Consider the following 22,851-nt stretch of genomic DNA (forward strand, 5'->3'; position numbering starts at 1 on the left):
AACAGCTGGTCATGATTCTAAAAAATCAGCAAAAGCAGGGCACTGTTCAGTCTTAAAATGATGGTGACCTACCATTTGATCTTCCTTTGTCTGATCTGGAAAGGCTTGAAAGCCAACTGAAGGAGCAGTCAGAACAAATGGAAAAAGTTGGTAAGTTAAATGCAGTATTCAGATACCCTTTGCACCACCCTTTTTCTTTTAATGTAATGCAGTTATTATTCCATCCTTCTTCTATACCGCTTATCCTTCAGGGTCACGGGGAGCCTGGAGCCTATCCCAGGGAGCATGGTGCACAAGGCGGGGTACACACTAGACGGTGCCAATCCATCACAAGGCACAATCACACACACATTCACACATTCACCCAGACACTACGGACACTTTGGACATGCCAATCAGCCTACCATGCAGGTCTTTGGACTGGGGGAGGAAACCGGAGTAACTGGAGGAAACCCCCACAGCACAGAGAGAACATGCAAACTCCGCACACACAGGGAAGTGGCAGGAATCGAACCCCCAACCCTGCAGGTGTGAGGCAAATGTGCTATCCACTAAGCTTGTGTGTGTGTGTGTGTGTGTGTGTGTGTGTGTGTGTGGAAAAATATATAACAAGATGCCTACAACTTGTTCCTGACAGGGATGGAGGAAGGAAGCAAAGGGCAAAAGCAATTTAAAAAATGTTTCAGTTGATCGTTGTTTTACTGTTTATTTTAATACATTTATTTATATTTATTAGCACACCTATTCTGGTTTTGAAACGTGCCTAATTTTGTTTTAAAGCTCTCATACGAAAGATTTAATGTGCTCATGATTTAAACTGCAGCATTACACTTTCCCCCCCAGTGTCACAAATGACTCGTTAAATGATCCGTTCTAAAGGATTCATTCTAAACTCCTCCTTTCAGAGAGCAAACTCTGCTCTGATTGGCCCGATGTCCCAATCTGTTGTGTTTGGTATACCGCTGTCAGCGAGCAGCCAATGACGACCAGAGGCGGGTTTTTTTTTTGTTTGTTACAAACCTACCTAGGTTAGTACAGGATGTACGTCAGGAATCACTAACGACTCCTTTCAGCTGTTTAGAATCGGTTCCTTCTTTCGGGAGACAATAACTCGGATTTTTGAAACTTTGCAAACGTTTTACATTCACAAACAGCTCTATAACACACTACATGAAAAGTAATATCTGAAAAACCATAATAGGTGCACTTTTTCTAGGTTTATGCCAAACATATTTAGAGGTGTTGCTTGTGCAATTTTATAAATAAACATTTGTCCTCCTTTTATTTATTTATTTTTTTTAAACGTGTGTTTTATATTATTCGTAACAAATATGGGATAGTTTATGTCTAATGGGGCTTCTATTCGGGCTACACAGAGATAGGGGGAGCCATATTGTAACTGGATGTGTATTAGTATTTTAGACTCTCATCCCAATTATGTCATTGTTTCTAACCTGGCCACCATGGTGTACAAGGAAGGCCTAGCTTCACCACCAATGCGCACGTTCAATATTCTCCGTTATGCTTTTAGACTTGGCTACAAAATAGTGTGGAAAAATATCTCGTGGTTTCAGATGCAGTTTTTGCACTTGCTTTTAATATCGCACACCACCCGGAACCATTTACAGTAACGACGTGTAATCCAGCCGAGACGATTTCGCGGTCGGACCGCGAAGTTTGTTTTGCTCCGGTTCTGCAGTAAAGGAGTCATTTAAACAAGGAAAAGCTCATTAGATTAATATAGCGGGTAGCGGTTAGATATGAGATGGAGGACGAAGACGAGCTTTCGGATTTTCGAAAGCGGTGGAAACACGAACTGGAGAAAAAGACTCGGTTAAAAGATGACAGTGATGTCGGATATTTTGGACACTACAGTAAAGCGGATGGGATTAATGAGCAGAGAAGCGGCCATGCTGGTGAATCTGGGAAGAAACCCAGAGATGTTGAAGGCTCGAAAGGTCTTCAGGAGGGCTGTAAAGATCAGCCACAGTACGTATCCATCGCAGAGGGTCTGTTGGATGGAAGGAGCAGCCCCCTGCTGGCCAGGATGGAGGAGGAGAGAATGCGGAGGAAGCGGCGTTGTGAGCGGGGAGAACAACAGCAGCAGCAGCAGCTCCTCTTAGCTCCACCACGCACTCAGAGGAGAACTCAACTTACACTCATCGACCAGTTTATTCACGATTTGGTAGGTTCAGGACATTAAAAAAAGAAAAGCTGTTGTCCTGGAGTTCCAGTCCTGTCTTTGGGCTGGGGGAAGAAACCGGAGTACCCGGAGGAAACCCCCGAAGTACGGGGAGAACATGCAAACTCCACACACACACACACACACACACACACACACACACACACAGGGTGGAGGTGGCATTCGAACCCCCAACCATGGTGGTGCGGGGCAATCAAAAACCGCAGTGTTCCCCTGTAATCAAAATAGTAATGACGATGTAAATAAACGGTAAGAAATAATAATTAAAAAAAAAATAACAGTAAAAGTAAGAAGAATAAAAAGAAAATGGCTTGTTTATATAATTGAGATAGCAAACTAAAATGTAAAGGCCACAATGAGATTGATGGCATAATTAGGTGAGTGGAAATGACCGGTTTTAGCTGTTTTTTTTAGGGAGGGAGATTTGAAGGAGCTGCACTGAAGTCTTGTGTGGTGCTGAACTGAGAGGAAGGGAACAAGAGCAGATGAGACACGTGAAGATTGTGAAGACGCGACCGAGGCGTCAACACAAAATGCTAAATATTAGTTTAGGCGGAAAATAAATTCCCGATTCTTAAAGAATTCTATAAAGCCCAAAATATGTCTCACACTGTATCGGCTTGTTAAAGTGCTTGCAGTGCCACATTCGATATTTAAGATACCTCGAGGCCAGGTTTGTCTTACAGATGATATTAGACATTGACAAATATATTTAAAAAGATGGAAGTTAGTACTATACTAAATACATACTATACTATCTATACTATTCATAGATAATATAAAAAGCAGGATTTCTTTTCTTTTTGTCATTTTTATAGGCTTGGCGTTTTATACAATCACCTGAAACACTTAAATCTAGGCAAAAAGTTCTGTCTGTGGTGAAATAAAGGATATAAATCACTACATATCTGTTTGAAATGACAGCGTTATTATTGACTTTTAAGCCCACATATCAAAACGAGGGAAAATTATGCAGCGAACTTCACAGAGGATCTACAACTGGTTCAAAAGGGAATGGAATATCTGCTCAGTGAATGATGATGCTGTTGGTTAGTATTGATTAGACACCGCACTGCTAATCCTGCTCTCTCCCTTCTTCTGACCTGTTTAGAACGAGGCGAATGAGATCCCTTTCTTTGACATTGAGCTGCCGTATGAACTGGCGCTGAAGATTTTCCAGTTCTTGAACAAAGCTGATCTGGGACGATGCGCTCAGGTAATCAGTTGTGTTTTATTGTTTTTTTTTTTTTTGACCCTTCCAAACAACTTGTGGTGATGGAGGTGACTTTAGATTGTAGTTTTGGAGACTTTCTGACTCAAGACAGGACTAACTTCTGCAATTCTCCAGCTGTGATCCGTGGAGATTTTTTGGCCACTCGAACCGTCCTCTTCTCAGTGCGTTGAGACGATATAGACACACGTGCGTTTTCTTATAGCCGCTTCCCATTTTGGGAAGCTCAGCAACCTTTTGCCGCACATCACAGCTATATTCCTCTGTCTTACCCATTGTTATGAATCACTAACGGAATTTGGCCTATGTTTTTACCTCATATTTTTACCCCGGTGAAACAGGAAGTCATGGTTGAACAATTTCCTGTTCCTAGTATTTTTGTGAATTTTCTTCAACAAACGATCAACAGTTTAAACAATAAAGACAATTTTTCACAGCCTTCTTTGCTCATATTTACCTAGGGTGCCAATACTAGTGGAGGGCGCTGTAATTCACCACGGCATGGTGTGATGCAGGCTGACATGGAACATGCACATTAATATAAAGCGATCCTTCGAATTATGACCTGAACTAGTGTCCGAGCTGCAGTTCTTAGAAAACGAATCAACACCTACAGATGAATCCGATTCATATAGAATCAGAGAGTCGAATGCACCTGATATAGTCTGATATTTCCTGTCCTGTGCATCAGGTGAGTAAGTCGTGGAGAGTGTTAGCGGAGGACGAGGTCCTGTGGTACAGGTTGTTCCTCGAGGAGGGGTATCACCGAGGGGCGAGTGTCTCCGACTCCCCCTGCTGGAAAAGCACACTGCGAGACTGCTTTAACACTGAGAAAACTGTCAAGTACAACTGGAAGGTGAGTAGCTGGAGCAGTCCCTCAGAATAAGAACTGAAATACGAGACGTCAAGATGATAAGCATTTTTCCTTCTCTTGCCATAATTAAAATTGAGACTTAAACGTGTACAGCTTTCATCCTCGTTCTTTTCTCCGTCCTACAGAACCGAGTCGGGTCAGTCAGCCATCTGCAGTATGAACTAGGAAAAGTGTTGTGTGATGTCAGTTCCTGTGATAGACTGGTCATTGCTGGGTGAGTGTCTTTTCACACACACACACACATAACGTTTATTTACGACACGTGAGACGACATTAGGAAGAAACCTGGACTCAAAAGGGAACTCTTTCAGGTGACACCGGATAGTGTGATTATAAATTAGAAGAGGAACGACAAACAGTATTAAGTGTTAAGAATCATGGGACATTCTTTATGATCTTTATGAAGTCATTCACATCACTCCAGATGGTCTGAATTAGACACGTGAATTGATTGGTTTTTAAACCCTACCAGTCGGTTATTACTTGTGTTTGGAGCCGCCCATGATATTTTATAATGACTGGACTTTGTTTATTTCCAAAATAAATAAGGTAGGCAGTGGTGGCTTGGTGGTTAAGGCTCTGGGTTACTGATCGGCAGGCCGGGGGTTCAAGCCCCAGCACTGCCAAGCTGCCCCTGTTGTGCCCTTAAGCAAGGCCCTTAACCCTCTCTGCTCCAGGGGGCGCTGTATCATGGCCGACCCTGCGCTCTGACATCCTGGGATATGTGAAGAAAAGAATTTCACTGTGCTGTAATGTATATGTGATTAATTTACGTGACATTATCATGTCACTATGATCCACACATTTGGGAGAAAAATGGCTTCCTAAGCGTTCTCTTTATGGGTGACGGCTAACACAGAAATAATAATAATGGGGCGGCTGTGGTTCAGGTGGTAGAGCGGGTTCTCCACTAATCGTAGGGTTGGCGGTTCGATTCCCGGCCCATGTGACTCAACATGCCAAAGTGTCCTTGGGCGAGACACTGAATCCCAAGTTGCTCCCGATGGCAAGTTACTTTACCTTGCATGGCAGCTCTGCTACCATCGGTGTGTGAATGGGTGAATGAGAACCAGTGTAAAGCGCTTTGGATAAAAGCGCTATATAAGTGCGCCATTTACGAAATAAATAAATAAATAAAAAGGAGCCTAATCTAATAGCCTAATTCCAAAACATGGTATTTCTGCCTGTTTTGGGCGTGCCCGTGTTGAGCATTTTATTTATAGTTATTTGTGATGTCATGCACCACAGTAGCGGTTAATGACTCGTATGAAAGTAGACAATCAGCGTTTTAAGAATTTTAACTTTTTCATAAGCATTTCTTTTTTTCTTTACCTAGCCTACCAGGTATAAAAATGTCATTCATTTTTATTGTGGCAGTTGTATACGGTGTTGTACTATCAAAAAACCCTTCAGTCGTGCTGTCCGGTTTATCTCTGTCCCGATGTGGTGAGGTGTGAATGGTTTGCCCAGCAGGGGGCTCACACCCCTCCCCCTCCCCTTTCCTATCGCCATGCTCACCAGCACGTAAACACATGATACCCTACACAAAGAAACCCAACGGTGTCCTGACTCATCTTAGAACAGGCTAGCGGCGATAAATGGATTCATTTGTTTATGCCGATTGAAAATGTGCGCTAAGTCGAAACACCAGTTAAACCACCAACCAGGCAGTTACCAAAGATGCCGTAGGTGCATCGCAATGCGCTTGTTAATGAATGTGGGCTTTTTTTTTGTCACGTGAGCTTCCTCGTTCCTTCACGAAAGCAAAAAACTTCTATTCCGTGTTTGAGTACGTTTATCTGTTCATATGTGTTGTGCTGGCGGTACTCAGCGGTTCTAATATTAGGCATTTCCCCAGGTATACGTCCGGTGACGTACGACTGTGGGACACGCTTCACTGGGACTCGGGTGCTTGGAATCTGCAGCCTGCTCACAGCATCAGAGACGAGACACCACCGCCATACGTTAGTCTGGTACGAGTCACCGATGCTGTGGCCTGCGCCGCTTATGAGAACGGTGAGAGGGTCGAGAGTTTTTGTTTAGCCAGTCCATTTTGTTTATCATGACCGTGCCTGTCTAAAATACGTCTGAATGCTTAGGATGCGTGGATGTTTGGAGCACTGAATCTGGCGTAGAGCCCATCCATCACTATGAGCACCTGCAGCAGGTGTGTGCCCTCGATCTGAGCGCCGATGCTCCGGTCGTGGCCTCTGCGGCTGGCTCGGAGGTGCGAGTGGACACTCCGGACGCTCGGGGCTACTGGAGGACCGTGTGTCTCACCCAGTTGGCTAAACCTGTAAGTGAATATGTAGAACGAAACCAATCCAAACCAGGTGTCTGACACCACGTTCTGTGTTTTATTCCTCCTTTACGACAGCTATTTGCCAAGTAAATAAATAAACAATGACCCATTGTGCATTTTATCCGTTTGTAGTTGCATTTAATGTTGTAGAATGTCTGCAGAAAACAGGTTATTTCCTGTTACCACTGGAAGAGCTTCTAGGGTAACCAGAGGTCACGAAAATGTTTATTTATCTGGATGTTTAGGTGGAAGGGGTGTTGGTGGTCCCAGGAAAGCGGGAGAGTCCACTGGTTTCAGCCTGGGCTGGCGAGTGTGTGTATCTGCTGGGTCCAAATGAGAGAGAGGAAGACCATGAGGAGGAGGAAGGAGCCAGAGTGCTTCACTCCGTGTACGGCCAGCCCGTCACCTGCCTGGATGTGAGCGCATGCCGAGCTGCCGTGGGGGTGAAGAGCTGCGGCTGGGGCATGAACGATGGCGGGAACAAGGTCAGCGGGCAAACGTATACTCCTGTGAGACTTGTATGTGTAATGCTTATGGATGATTTACTCAGAGAGTTACATTGAAAAGTCACAGACCCGAGCGGCCATGTTGCGTCATTTGCTGAACCTGGGGTTAAGGAGACCTTCCTGACTTTCTGAGTAGATATTCTGAATTGAAGGGGCTTTCCTTTTGTTTTGTTTTTTTTCCAGTCGGAGATCAGAAATCGCACGTTACGGGCTTCAGTCGAAAGCAGCGTGCACTTTTGTTGCTAAGCAACATGACGGTCAAGCCAACATTCCAATTGCAACAATTCAGCAATTTAACATGCCGTCAAAGCATAAAAGGAAAGAAATTCAAGCAAAAGAAATACTGTCACAGCTTGTTTGACCTAATTTGTATTATTATTATTATTATTATTACAATTATCCCTCTATTCATGGCCTTGTAATAATCTTTGTGCTATGCATTTTGGTAATTAACCTTTGTTACATGACATTTCTTGATATGATGTGTGTATATGCGCTCCCAGAGCACACGTGTTATGAACAGGTGTGGTACATTTGGGGGTCCTTTCAGAAATAGATCCTCTCCTTTAGGACCACTTTCCTAATTAGTACAAACCCTGGGTCCCAAAGTTTCACCTGTGAGACTTCTGTTTGTTTTTAGTCTTGACAGTACTGAGAGACAAAGCTTTATTTGTCTAGTCTATAACTGAGACACGTTAGAGACTGATATGTTACATTACCAGAAAACCCCGGGGGACTTATTAGAGTTTAAGCAATGTGAAAAGAAAAAAAAAAACCCTTAACAATACTTTGGCCCAATGTGTATACCTTTTAACATAAACTATTTATGTCGCTAGAGACTTCACCAAGAAAGCTGTTTTTTAAAAAAGAAAACCTGTTCGGTCTTAAGAGATCCTCACCTGAGCTCAGGACCAGCCCTCAGAGGAACGAATGGTAGATGGAGTAACGTGTAAAGCAGGGTGACTGTTGATAGTAATTAGATGAGTGCATGATGGATGTGTGCAGATGGTGTCCCTCTGTCTTAGACAATAGCTTGGCTCTGCTTCCCCGCTGACATCACCACCATTTAAACACTCTCATTAGCGAGCCAGGCTTCAAAACCACGGAGAAGCAAACCCCGAATCTTTGAGTGACAGAACAATTTCTCAAAACCCTGTTCCAGTTAAATGATGTCAGGGGAGGAATATGTCACCCTCTAACAGCTTTTTGCTCAGAGAAGCAGAACGATGAATAATTTTTAGTGTGGTCTTTACCTAGGTTGTTTTCTGTGAAGGATTGCTGGAATCCTGCCTCAATTCTAGTATAATTAGGGCTGTGTGTGTATGTGTATATATATATATATATATATATATATATATATATATATATATATATATATATATATATATATATATATATATATATATATTTTTTTTTCAAAATTGCTTTTTTTACTTCAATTTGTGAAGAATTATCTTATTATTATTTTTAATGCTGTAGATTGTGAAGTAGAACTACATTAGACGTTTGATTAAACCAAAGGCGTAACTTGGTCAAAATACCATTCAACCATACTAACCTGGGCCTGTCATTCAGGTAGTCAGCAAGACGAGGGGAACCACCTGTTCTCCCCGTGCTTCGGGGGTTTCCTCGGGTACTCCGGTTTCCTCCACCAGTCCAAAGACATGCATTGTAGGTTGATTGGCATTTCCAAATTGTCCGTAGTGTGTGAATGTGTGTGCCCTGCGATGGGTTGGCACCCCATCCAGGGTGTCCCCTGCCTTGTGCCCCGAGTTCCCTGGGATCGGCTTCAGGCTCTCCCGTGACCCTGTGTGTAGGATAAGTGGTATGGAAAATGGATGGATGGATGGGGTACACAAGGGCTGGTAGGTGTGTGAGACAATAAAAAGAAAGGTGTATAGAGAAATACTGTCATATAGCACCTTTTGTGACTTTGTTGAAGCTCTTGGCATACATATGCACATGCACATAAAACTATCTAGGTGATTCTCCCGACTCCTGCCGGTTAGGAGGGGTGAAATTGAGTAATCTTTGTTATTGATGTGACTTCAGTGCAGGATAAACTCTGAAGTGAACAAAATCATCTTAACAACCGGTTGAGAGTTCTGTCTGAACCCCTTAAAATACAGCGGGCAGCACTTCACACTGTAGAAATTGCACACAGTGCTCAAAACAACAAGTTTCCCAGAGCCAAAAAACAGATCACTTTTGAGTGAACTCCATCACCCTGCCTGAACCCCACTGAGCTGCAAAGATGAAAAACTTGAAGCTACTGAAACTAGCAACTGACAATGGGTGCATTACAGGTTTGGTATATTTTCAATGAAATTCAGGCTCCTATAGTAATTAACTGCTGTATACCTCTTCCAGAGTCGTCCTTGCTTCTAACACATGCACAAGTCGATGATCTTGTAGACATGCGGTACTTCCGATTAACTTAACATTGGGCTCCTTACTGATATCGCAAGGCTACACTAGTAGTTTAATTTGTCTACCTAGGGTCTCTGGAAATGGGGACACCATAGACCTCAAAGATCCGCTTTTATGTGCTAGAGTACAGAGCTGAACCAGACAGACTAAGTCTCCATCCAGGTACTTACAGGAGGCTTTGTATTTGCCTGCCTTTAACTTTCTGGGTCTTGCCAGTGAGTTCTCTGCTGGACCACATCTACTAAGCCTGCTCATTAACTGTTGAGTTAAATCAAATGTCCTGTCGTAGGGAGATCACCAGACTGCTGTGGACTACAGCCCTCTGGGACTGGAATTGGGAAATCCTGCCCTGGTCCTTTGCTTGGCCAGTTGCTTGGCACATTGCTTGGCCCCCATGTCTGGCCCCATCACCTGGAACCATATTCCATGATTGGTGACCTGGCCTTTTTCCTGGGCCATGGTCTAGCCCATTGCCTGGCAAATCACCAGGCCCCTTCATCTGGCTCTTCTGCTTGGCCTTTCACCTGGCCTGTTTCCTGGCTGGTCCCCTGGCCCAACACCTGGCCTATTCACTGACCCAAAACCTGGACCTTTGCCTGGCTGATCACCTGGCCAATTCCCTGCCCGATCACCTGGTCCATTGCCTCGCCCAGTGGTCTTTGATCTTATCTACTCTTAAGGGCTGGTGTGGCTGTGGGTTTTCATTCAGAAAACAGAAGCCATGACTAATAGACAATTGAATTTCAAGCTCACCTGACTAAACACGTAGAATCAGCTGCGGGTCCTGTTTGGCTGAAATAAAAACCTGTAGCCACCCTGGTCCTTCGCATATAAAATTGAAGACCCTTCTGTTAAGTAATGAATTCCCCTTTAAACAGCAATAGTCCATGGAAAGATTGACAGGACTGCATCATCTTTACATTCCTATCTGGATCAAATCCCTGTAAGGTCCCTTCTGGCCTGGCAATAGACGTTTAAAATTGAAGTTTAAAAACTGAACACATCGTTTCATCCAGAGTCTATCAGTCATATGTGATGTTGACAGGCTTTTTATCCTACACAGCGTTCAGCACATCTACTGACTTTGTTAATTTAGCAGAAATCTTAGCTCTGTACCAAGGACCAGTGCGAACGACTTGCGGTACGTGAGAATTCCTCCAATGTTGTTTTGGTAAAAAAAAACAAGGACATGACTATATGTCTCCCTCAAAAGGAAGAACGGGAGGTTCAGGAAGCAATCTTTCAGAGCGTCTGGAATAAAACTGTTCAGAGTCTAGATTACAAACTATTAAAACGAATACTTTCATGCAGCGAAAGTTCACAGCTCACCGACGCTACAACACGTTTAAGTTACCATCAGACGTCGTTAGACTTGTTTCTGTTCCTGATCCTTGACATCCCTCCATTTGGCCAATTCATGATCAGCACCTTTTCTGCCTGCATGTCATTGTCATGTCTGCCATCGCCGTCACGTGTTGACGGGGTTTTCATACCGCGCGAGGGGAAGTTAGAGTTGCCAGCACACACACTGGCAAATTTGAGGTGTTTCTGTGTTCCTTAACGAGCAGGCATACGACTCATTAAAACTTGTTAATGAAAGGAAGGAGGCGTCCAGAGTTCACTCCGTTGTTGGTGAAAAAATTCACACTTCCCAAAGCGTCTTTGCTTTAGTGTTGTCACAGTGGTAAAAGAGTATGCCTTGATAACGAAACCGGTACTCAAATGTTAGCGTGGTATTGAGAAGTAATAATGGCCGACGATCGAAAGTGCACAATAAAGTACAGGTAAAGTACTCGGTCAGATTGATTCATTAATCAAATACTGTTTAAATAACGTAATGAGTAATAAATAAAATGACAGGATGTACTGTTCTAGGAAAATAAGGATAAAGATGGGGTGGTGTGATGGTCTTGATACAAAGCAGGGGGTTGCTTTTTCCTCCCTGAAGTTAATTACTTTCTACAACAACACATCCTGAAGTGTTTTATCCCTAATATTCTTCCAGGCACTTTGTCCTCAACGTTAAGTCTTTGACAGTCGTACGGGGAATTGCCGAGACATTCATATCGACAGATTCCTAGCAGCTAAAGCCGACTTGCAACCGTCGAACAATTTAAAAAAAACATTTTAGCGCTAAAGTTGTCACATGTACATGACACACGTTGCGCATGTCTGGCCTTCAAAACCACGGGTGATCCCATCTCCAGTAGTTAGAAGGCGCAATAGGACGATGGCATGTTGAGCACGACGTCACAAGCCTACTCCATGTCGGTTCGGCCGGTTAAACGCGGAGAAATTCTTCTTCCTGGTACAGGATTTCATGTTAGCGTGTTAGCGGTTGAGGAAAACATTGACTAGTGTGAAAGCAGCCTAACGTTGGTATTCTGTCAAACTTATAACGGCGACATTTTCAAATGTGCCGACACGGTGTAATCGTAGCGTTGATGTTTTATGAAATGCGAAGAAAACACGAGTCACCGAAGGGGAAAGGACACATTTGCCTCTGGTAGTGATTACGTTTACTCTTTTTTTTTTTTTGTTTGTTTAAAAAAAAAAGTAAAAACGGCAGTAAAACCCAGGAACATGTGACTGTGCTCACACTTTTTGAAAATTTGCCTTGCCGTGTTCTTCCCGTTGCTCGGTGTTGTTTTTTTCGTTTGTTTGTTTTTTCGTCAGTACTATTCTGTTTTGTTCTTTGTTTTTCTCTCCGCACGCAAGGATTTTCTTGTTAGTCATGTTGGCACGCCTTCGCGTTCATGATGCAGTAATAACATCATTATTATTATTATTATTATCATTATTATTATAAAACACACCCTCTCGGGATGATGCGTGATTACGTGTCCACGGGATGACTATAATAGCGGCTAATTTGATAGCCCTTGATACTTTTTTTTATCAACCTCTTGCTCGCATCTCACTGTACAGTACGTTAATGACTTATTTATCTATCTATTTATTTATTTATTTTCTTCTGGTGCGATATCAGATTTGTTTTTCAACTGGACTGCAGGTTCTGGGTGTGAGTGTCTGTGAACCATGTTGTGTGTCTGGAACACTTACACATGAAGCCAGCCACACACACACACACACACACACACACACACACACGCACATGCTCCACGCACCCAGCTCACGCTGGCATACCCAGAGGCGCCACTTTCACATTTAGCAGACAGTCTGTCTGGCAAAAACGCAGCACCGTATTGCACCATTAGGTGCTGAAATTGAGAGATATACAGGAGCTTATTAGACTTGCATTCATTATTATTATTATTATTATTATTTTTTTTTTAAATAAGGAGGCATCAAAGTACAATCAGATCATTTGTTATCCATTTAAGAGGCGTAAGTAGTGTATAAAACATTCACCGAATCCACAGTGAAGCAGTCTCTCTGAACACATGGAAATGAATTTATTGCAGCCGTTCTTTGGTATATCTTAATAAAATTAACGCATGACAATACCAGCATTGTCTCTGTGTCTATTTAATACTCGGCTACAACGGAATACTCGAGTCTCCCATCTAGGATCAACAAGAAGGCACATGACACACGAGCCTAATCCACATTGAAGCAGTATCTCTAAACACTTGAGCATGAATTAATTCCAGCATGTCTCGGTGCCTCTTGGTATAATTGTAAACGTAAAAAAATAATATGCATGACAATACAGTCGTCATGTGCGTCTATTTCGTGAAACATCCGAGTCTCCGTCAATCGAGGGCACGTTTATTTACGCCGTTGTCCGTGTTAGCGAAAACGACCCGCTTCTCTTCTCTACTCTTCTGCAGAACAAAGAAACCCGAGTCCGTTTTTATTTTTTCCTTTCCTCAAACCCATTCTCTTGTCATGTTTCGCATCTTGCTGAGGTTTTGGCTCGCTGGAGGGCAGCGCTCAATTAAGAGTGTCTGGCCCGTCCTGGTGCCACTAAACATCTGGCACCTTCACAAACCTTACATCATGCCGCTCTCTCTCCGCTTGCCTCGCTTTTGTATGATTTCTTTATCTTTCGTCGGTTCAATTATTCATGTCCAATTTGGCTGTTCTCCTTCCTTTTTTTTTTTTTTTTCTTTCCCTGCGCCTTTGCAGTGTTTTGCTGATAGCTGCAACCACCAATATGCCAATTGTGGAGCAGCCATGTTGCCAGCTAGTTGGAGCTCTTTTTCATCCAGCTGTCAGCATCGGATTTGTTTTTATCCAACAATTTCTTTTGCGGCAAAAACGTTTTTTGGAAAGTCGTTTCCGGGTGATTCGTTCCCGAAGCCAGTTCGCACTGCGGCAGCAGTAATGAGTGTGGAGGAATAATAACTGCTTGTACACATTTTAGTGGAAAACAGTGGTACTTAATAATCTGAATCTCTTCGAGCGTAGACTGCAGCATTTTAAATCGAGTTAAAGCCGTAATCACCAACCCTGCTTACAGAGATATGGTCGATTTACTCCGTGTCGGATTAGGATTAGGACTGGGAATGTTGAATTACGACAGGAAATGAGCTTTAGAGAGCTAGGGAGAGCGTAGAGCGCTCCAGGTACGTTGTTGGTGATTACTGTCCTGTAAGGAGTCTCCAGTGTCAGTGTTTTTGTAATTGTCAGATTTAAAGCTGATCCTAGGGACAAATTATGCGTTTAAAAAAAGTTTTTTTTTTTTTTAAGTTTGTTAATGTCAAGAGAAAGTGAGGGAACGATTCTTTACATGCTTTAAAGGAATTCTGTACGTGATATAAATAATATATAACATAAACGTCACGAGGATCACATCAAAGATGAGCCGCGTGTTCAGTAGAACACTGAAAAAAGAGCCTTGTCGTATAGTGCCATCATTTTGTATTTAACCACGCAGATAAAAAAAAAAACAAAACGATCTCAGCCGATAAGATTCGAAAGAGAGCCGGTTAATTATTTTCGACTGCGTTCGTTTAAGTAGAAATAAAAATAAAGGAAAAGTAAAGTTTTTATTTTGCTGTATAGCCCTCGACAGGGCAGAGATCTGTGTCGAGACGGACCAGTCGGTCGTCGGAGGTCTCTGGAGCTCGAACAGGTGCCGGAGTTGGAAAGCTGCCGTCGTCAGAGACTCTTTGTCTGATCACACCTTTCTCTCATCTGTTTTTGTCTTTCTTCATCACTTATCTCTCGGTCCTCACCGTGCAGCGTCTTCCTCTGTCCGCAGGTTCGGGTGTACAGCCTGGAGACCGGCCAAGCGGAGCTGGTGTTGGGGAACTCGGCTGGAGACTTCACCTGCATCAGCCTGAGAGATGCCCCCCTGCATCTGCTGGTGTGTGGCAACAAAGACAGGCGGTACGTCACGTGCGCGCGCATGCACACACACACACACACACACACACACACACACACAATATCTCTCGTGCACTTTCTCACCCACACTTATGTTATCTCTCTGGCAGTCTGAAAGCCTCAAGTGACTGTAAGTGTCTCAACACGCTGGGATTAATAACCTCGCAGCAGCGTTCTCATTTACATACCGAGCTGCCGTGAAGTCTTTTATCGGCGGTAATGGATAAGACTATTATATGTACACGTATTAGCATAACTCGAGTCCGGTAGGGCAGGATGGATTCTTTTGTGTTCCTAACACTGGAGTCTTACCAAAGCAGGCAACAGCACAAAAGCATTTCCATGTCTAACAGGGTTTCTAAATGTCTATAAGTTTAATTTATTATTATTATTATTATTATTATTGTTAATAATAATAATAGTAATAATAATAAAGTAGTATTCAAATTTGAATGTAATTATTTTTGGATGTAATGAGTTGAATGTATAATAATAATAATAATAATAATAATAATAATAATAATAATAATGATACACTGCCACAAACAAAACATTGCGTAGACTATGAAAGCTAAAAAGAAGAGATTAAGTATATAGATTTCATTCATTTACCCATCATGCATTTTTGCTGCTCATATTGATATTTTGTTGCTTTTATATTTTTGCTGCTTCTTAAAAAAGAAATATTTCCAGGTTATAAAATATTGCCAGAAAATTTGGCTTCTTTCCAGAAATAAATGCGTAAAATGAGCAAAACTATATTTGATTAATTTTATTTTATTACCACCTGCTCTAATCTTTTTATATATATATATATATATATATATATATATATATATATATATATATATATATATATATATATATATATATATATATATATAATTCAATAAATTGACTGAGTATTTGAACATGGAAAATTCTGAAAGTCGTAATATTTAATAATGGAAATTAGCAACAAACATATATAAATTGTTTATTATTGCGTAACTTTTCATTCTATTAATTAATTATTATTAAACTATTAATGATCTTTTTTTTTACTTCTTTTACTTGTATGAGTACAACAGGTATTCTATATTAATGTGTATTTTTTTTTATGTGTATATGTGATTTTAATACTATGCAGTTCATTCCCCCCCCCAGCCCCCCCCGCCCCCCCCCAGTATCGTCGTGAAGCCCAAGCCTCCATCTTGTCGTTGTCCATTTATCTATTTATAATTTTTTTATTTCTTTTTTTTGCTAACCTTTTGAAACCGCTGTGTAAAAAGGATTTGAAAGGCTCAGACACTTATCGTCAAGGAGGCTGAAAACTCTGCAGATAAAAGCATGGAGTTATTATCCGAGTCTCATCACCTCAAGGAGATTGATTAAGCAGACAAAGAACTGCTTCTGGAGCAGAGAGACAGTGTATCCGTCGTGAATTCTTCACAGCAACAAAAAAACGTGCCCCTAAACACATCTGGAACCTGTTTCTCAGAGTACGAGATGCTGTGCCAAGTAAAGAGGCTTTCAGTCGCACTCGTGCCTGGACAGCAGGAGCACTATTTGGCAAGTAAAGAAAAGCTTGGCGGGCCTTTGTAGATCGACTCCTGCTGCGTTTTCGCTCCGGCGCTAAGTACACAGCCAAGGGTTGAGGGCCTCATGTTGCGGGGTCCAGCTGTGGCCCCTTTTAATCATCGCCGCATCCTTAGAGCGCTCTCTCGATCCGCACATCTGCAATAAGAAGAGAGAGAGAGCGAGAGAGAGAGAGAGAGAGAGAGAGTGGAAGAGGCTCTTACCTTTTGTCTGTCTCTGTGATGGAGCAGCTCAACAAAATGATCTGTGTGAGTGCCAGAGATAGACCGTCTCCGTCCAAACCCCCAGAGCGGAAAAGGAGGAAATTGAGGTCTGGGTGGCCATTAGAGTGGCCAAAGGCCAGGCCCTGATGCATGCATTCAACCCTCTTACCAATTAATTCGATCGAGAGAGAGAGAGAGACAGACAAAGAGAGAGAGAGACAGAATGAGCTGGAACTAGGGACGGGTGATATGACAATGTGATATTTTGACGTTACGATCAATCTCCACTGTAATATTTCTGTAAAATATACTAACTCCATTGTCAGGAATATTTTTGTGACTTAAAAATTCAGAAATTCTGTCAGTTTGACTTCTGTTAATCTTCAGAGCGATAATATTTGTTCCCTCAAAGCCATTCCCAAGCGATACAATATTACTATTATTATTATTATTATTATTATTATTATTAATCATCATCATACACTTTATTTATATTTAGCACCTTTCTTATATTTAAATGCTGCTCCCCAGCGCATGGAGAAAAAAAAGCAGTAAATAGAGAAAATGAAACTAAAATAAAAACTGTAATAGAAGTTCAAAAATAAAGAAGTGAAATTGATTAAATAGTAATAATGAATTGGGGAAACTTTTTTATTATTTTTTTTTTAAAATACAAATTCAAAATAAATAACGATTACTAATAAAATATACATTTGAATATGCGTATGAATAAAATATGACTCTGAATTTTGAGGCAGAGGGAGAGAGAGAGAGAAAAGATAAATAACCGAAGCTTCGTCCTTTCTTCACAGGACCGGTATAATATGATGTGATTGAACATTAGGAACAAACTGTCCACGGTGTTTAAGTCTGTGGCGTTTCTCTCCAGAGTCGCTGGCACAGGACCTGTTGGAAACCCATGTTTCTGATTTATTGGAGGAAACGTGTTCCTCGACAGCTCACTGAAATCATCTCGCGTTCCAGCATGAGATTAATGAAAGTTCGGAACTGCCAGGGACTGTATTTCCCTCACTCGCGAGAGCGAGACGAAGAGCGTCTCGATGCAATTAAACTCCACAAAGACGTGTCCACACAACGTCTTCTACGTGAGATCATACTTCGACGTATATCAAAAGCTCAGCGTCTCTAAAACGGGGACGAAGCGTTCACTCGTCTGAGCGTAATTAGATTTCGGTGATTAGGAGCGTCTCCACGTGCGGTTATCTCTTGGCTGCTTTCGGTACCATTAAGCAACAGTGGGCACAGATGGTTTCCAAATCCTTTGTGCCTCTTTCTTGGTCACTTATTATGTTTGCTTTGGCTGGCAGCCAATAATTCAATCTTCACAAAGACACTTTGAAGGTTTGGAAATGAAGAGTGGGGTGACCTGCTGAACTGTTTTCGTAATTAATTGAAAGTCTCCACGGTAATCGAGACGCATCCGTCTTTGTGTTCTGTTCACGTTTTTTTTTTTTTTCCCCTCTTGCTCAGGGTGCGAGTGTTTGACCTGCGTTCCGGCTCCTCGGTGGTATCGTTGTACGCCCATCACATGGGCGTGACCGCGGTGCGGGCGGACGACTGGAAGATCGTGAGCGGCGGCGGCGAGGGATTGGTCTGCGTGTGGGAAATGAGGATGGGGGCGAAACTCTGGGAGATGCACAACAGGTGAGAGAAACGGAGAATTCGATTTACTCCAAGTAGCCAATTTAATCTCGGTTGTATAATATCTCATTTTCACTGTTGTGTATTATTTGGTTTTATTCTGCTTTCTATTTGACTTTTTCTTACTCAGTTCAGCACTATTCAGCGTCGCTGTGTTAAATGTGCTATATAAATAAAATTAACTTAGTTACTTGCTTACTAATCAGAAGCCTGTAAGCAGAACTGTAATGTGTGTGTGTGTGTGTGTGCGTGCGTGCGCACGCGTAGGCACCCGGTCCGTCACATACGGTTTAACAGCAGCACCCTGGTGACGGCCAACATCCCCGATGAAAAGAACCCACGTGGAGCGTGCATCACTGACGATGACCTCACTGCTCACCGCAGGTAACACAGCGCGAGTTCCAATAACACACAGTAAACAATAAGCAGCACACACTCTCATCATGGGTTACTGCTTTGGTGCACAGACTTTTATTTATTTATTTAAAGTTACGAGGCTAACTGAGTTCTATCTCAAGCAAATAATAATGATTTGTACCCACCCCAAAACCTCCTCCTCATCTCCCCCCACCCCAAAACCCACCCTCACCAACATCCCAAAACCTCCCCCTCATCCCCCCCACCCTAAAACCTCCCCCTCATCCCCCCCACCCTAAAACCTCCCCCTCATCTCCCCCACCACAAAACTTACCCCTCATCTCCCCCACCCTAAAACCTCCCCCTCATCTCCCACTACAAAACCCCTCACACCCCCACCCCAAAACCCACCCTCAGCCCCATCCTAAAACCTCCCCCTCATCCCCCCCACCCTAAAACCTCCCTCATCTCCCACCACAAAACCCCTCACACCCCCACCCCAAAACCTCCTCCTCATCTCCCCCCACCACAAAACCCACCCTCACCCCCATCCCAAAACCTCCCCCTCATCCCCCCCACCCTAAAACCTCCCCCTCATCCCCCCCACCCTAAAACCTCCCCCTCATCTCCCACCACAAAACCTCCCCCTCACCCCCCCACCCCAAAACCCCTCACACCCCCACCCCAAAACCTCCCCCTCATCCACCATCGCCCCCCCACCCCAAAACCTCCCCATCATCACTTAGACATCGTTTAACCCTGTAATATGACTCAGTGTCACATGAAAGCCTGCTCGTGCTCTTGTGATTCTCTGTGCAGACACCGGGGGGTGATCTGCTACTACGACTTCTCCGTGGATCTCTCCTCGCAGGACCACGTGCTGCCCATCTGCAGGTCCGACTACACCGAGACGAGCGGCTACAACTACAACATCGGCCTGGCCGTGCCTTACGACGCGCTCGCCGATCCTCGGAGATCAGGTCTCTGACGACGCACGACGCTCCCGGGCAAGATCAATAAGAGACCGGAAGATTCTAAATCTGACTTTATACTATGGGAGGAAAAAAAAAAAAAAAACCCTGTATAGACTTCTTAACTGTATACTTGTCTTTTCGTGTTTTATAGTTTTAAATCAAAGACCGAAAATTCCACTTCTTTTGCTTCTTTCAGTGTCAAATCGTTATTTTTCACAGGATTACTGTGACGACGTCAATTTCACATGTAAAACTTTATGTACATCTTTTTTTCAATTTAATATCTATTTAATAACAATACCAGTCACATTGCAGAACACTTGAATTGCTATGATCAAAATGTCTCATTTAAAAAAAAAAAAAAAAAAAGAACACTTGTTTTTTTTTAATCTCATTTGGGATTAAACATTTACCCTCAAACCCTCTCTATTTATATTTAATGGTAGATGTGTAAGCATGAGCAATTCTGATAACAGTAGCCGGAGAACAGGACTGCCTATTGTGCTAAACTGTAACACCCGGATCCTTTTCTTCTTCTTTTTTTCTGCTCACTGACTCATTAACATGGGCGTTAACTCTCTCAGAGAGAGAGAGAGAGGAATTTTAGCAGCTCGGCTGTGGGAACACTGGCGCTGCATTGTGTACGTTGGTGAACTTTTACATCGGGTCCAGATGAACAGTTACAGCGATGACTCGGCGAAAATCCCAAATCGCGTCACGTGTTCATTTCATCTTGCCCTGGAGCTGTGAAGTTAATATATTTACAGTAACACTAATGGAAGTCTGTTTCCGGCTAAATCTTTTTCGTAAAATATATATATATTTTTTAAAAACCCCAAAACATCACCTTTATTACATATTCTTGCTTCAAATGAACATTGCTAAGCTATGTAATGTAGTGTAATGTTCATATACAGTTACTTTGTCTAAGTGGAACTGTATTATTATGTAAGATTTACGCTACGATTCAGCCTTTAGACTCCGCCGTGAGCCGAACACCTAGAGGAAAGAAAAACCAGTTTATCCGAAATGCCTCCCGCTTTAACAAGGAATAAACCACTCGAGGGCGTGCTGTTCGAGGAAAATAATCAACCACAGGGCGGTGAGATGAAGCGGCGTTGCCGTAACCACCTCAACGTTCGTTTGAGATGATTTTCCTCGAACAACAACAACGTCCCGGTGTGTCTTACTCCCTTTTCTACGACAGCGGTTTGCCGACGATTATGTCGTTTTATTCATTAAAGAATTTAATGAATAAAACTTCTTTTTCTTTTCTATCTAAACCGGTTTAGCGCTGTGGAACGTCCGGAAAACAATCCCCTGTTTACGTTATAGGAGCTACAGACGTGACGATCACGGAACGTTACCGATATGAGCGTGTGATTTTGCAAGAAGGAATTACCAGAGCTGCTGATGATAGAAAATGGAATATTTAACATTAATCAACAGCTGCCGACCAATCAGAATTCAGAACTCAGAAATCAGAAGGTATAGAAGGAATGAAACACTTCGGGGGGGAAGACGGTACAGTTCAGGGGGCTAACGGTTTCGCGTCGGGAGGCACCACGTCACACGGTTGTTTATTTTCTTTCTAGAATAGCACACCACCGGGTGTATTATGAAAAGGTTCGTGAAAAGGTCACATGATATATTCCTTAAGCCGTATACACTGAGGGGAAATAAGTATTCGGACACTTTTTTTTGTTTTGTTTTTTGTTATTTAATTTACTTCCAGTGCGTATAGCCACTTGAGATTCACACTCATAATGTCGTTTGACATTGTACTTATATATATGAACTGAATATAAAAATTCGTAAGCATGATGAAAAGGTGAAAGATGTTTCAAAAACAGAACTGATGGGGGAAAAGGTATTCGGACACTATATTAAAAACCTTTGTAGGCCTTGCATCATCACTGAAAGAATGAAACGCTGGGAAAAATGTTCTAATGCAAATCGCACCTGGTGTTGTTTTAAAAGACTTTGCCGGTGGTAACAATCATGGAGCTTCCTGAAGTTCTCAGGGAAAACATTATCAATCGACTCTCAAACGGAGAATGCTACAGAGACGTAGCATAGGCCAGGGGTTCCCAAACTACTTGATTTACAAATGAGATCATGAGAGAAACTCGCTCCAGATCTCCTCTTTTCGCTCTTTTCTTTTACGAATCGATATTGAAAATGAAGACAGAAATATGCGCTAATACTTCTTGAAAAGTCACTGGGAGTCCCGTTCGGACACGCCCCTGATTGAATATTTTCCCTATCCCGCACTAGCATAGTTTAAAGTTCTAGGACAAACGGTCCCGCCGGTGTTCCTCCGCTGAACGACTGAGCGCTGTGTCCCGTTCTCGAATCGATACGCGTATACGATTCTAGACCGTCATCGAGCGCTGACGCTAACCGGTTTTCCGATGACGTCTAGCGTACGATTTCTAAAACCTCTCGTGTCACCTTCAAACCTACCGAAGGATCAGTTTTGCCTAGCTTGTGTAGATTGTAAATAGTTTTGAATGTAAAGACAATTGCGACATCGATCGCAAAAAGTCGGCGTGTTTAACGTCGCCGTGCATAAACTCGCCAGACGTTTGCGGGTGCGGACGTGTGCGGAATAACTCTTGCTTCCGCACGTGAGCCGAATCGTGCGTCAAGTATAAACCAGGCTGCTTCACGTCGGCCCAAATCACACCCCCTTGGCGTGGATTTGGATTATTCTCCTTTAACAACACGGCACTTCCCACTGTTCCCCGGTAAGTCAGTGCAAGGAATATTTGACTGGGTTTTTAATCACATACATTACATATATGTACGATACTAACAAATGTTAGTAGTAATACAACTCCATTATACATCTGGAGCGCTATTATTCAAGGCTTGGGGGCGTAGCAATGCGCTCTCGGACTAATGATGAGGAAGATAAGAGAGAAGCCGGCAGTCGCTCGAAAAAGAGCTGCAGGACGACCTATACCCATGCAAAACTCCCGTGCTGTGAAAGAACCACAGAGAGGGTGCGTCTACAAATGTGCACACGAGCCTTTAGACAAATCAGGAGTCTTTATTTATTTATTTATTTATTTATTTCCCCCCGAAACCAAAATAAGAGCTCGATAATTCGGCTCGTCGTGCTTGGAGAAACGTACGATCCTAAGAACGCTATACATACGGTGAAGCACGGTGGTGGGAGCGTCGTGATGTGGGGATCATCACTGTTCATTCCTGAGCCGTTTTGATAGTCC

General features: G+C 42.8%; 2 protein-coding genes across 3 annotated transcripts in view; one reads left to right on the top strand and one right to left on the bottom strand.

Moving 5' to 3' along the window:
- fbxw8 (F-box and WD repeat domain containing 8) lies at positions 1-20,035 on the top strand. Of its 2 annotated transcripts, XM_053674441.1 has the most exons (12): positions 1-150; positions 252-528; positions 3,315-3,419; positions 4,126-4,290; positions 4,434-4,522; positions 6,167-6,324; positions 6,408-6,604; positions 6,856-7,095; positions 14,717-14,844; positions 18,114-18,287; positions 18,552-18,668; positions 19,461-20,035. In XM_053674441.1, exons 2-12 carry the CDS (start codon positions 286-288, stop codon positions 19,627-19,629), a joined length of 1,785 nt encoding a protein of 594 aa, XP_053530416.1. In that variant the 5' UTR covers positions 1-150; positions 252-285; the 3' UTR covers positions 19,630-20,035. The 2 variants fall into 2 exon arrangements, with proteins under 2 accessions (XP_053530416.1, XP_017307728.1); XM_017452239.3 differs by lacking the exons at positions 1-150; positions 252-528 and adding an exon at positions 1,633-2,185.
- The window catches only part of tesca (tescalcin a), a 13,510-nt gene continuing 7,250 nt past the window's right edge, over positions 16,592-22,851 (bottom strand). Inside the window, exon 6 of the mRNA XM_047149774.2 lies at positions 16,592-16,786. Within this exon, the coding sequence (XP_047005730.1) occupies positions 16,619-16,786 (168 nt within the window). The 3' untranslated portion in view covers positions 16,592-16,618. The remainder of the gene's footprint in view (positions 16,787-22,851) is intronic.

The sequence above is a fragment of the Ictalurus punctatus genome, chromosome 22 (assembly GCF_001660625.3).
Source record: "Ictalurus punctatus breed USDA103 chromosome 22, Coco_2.0, whole genome shotgun sequence".
NCBI lineage: Eukaryota > Metazoa > Chordata > Actinopteri > Siluriformes > Ictaluridae > Ictalurus > Ictalurus punctatus.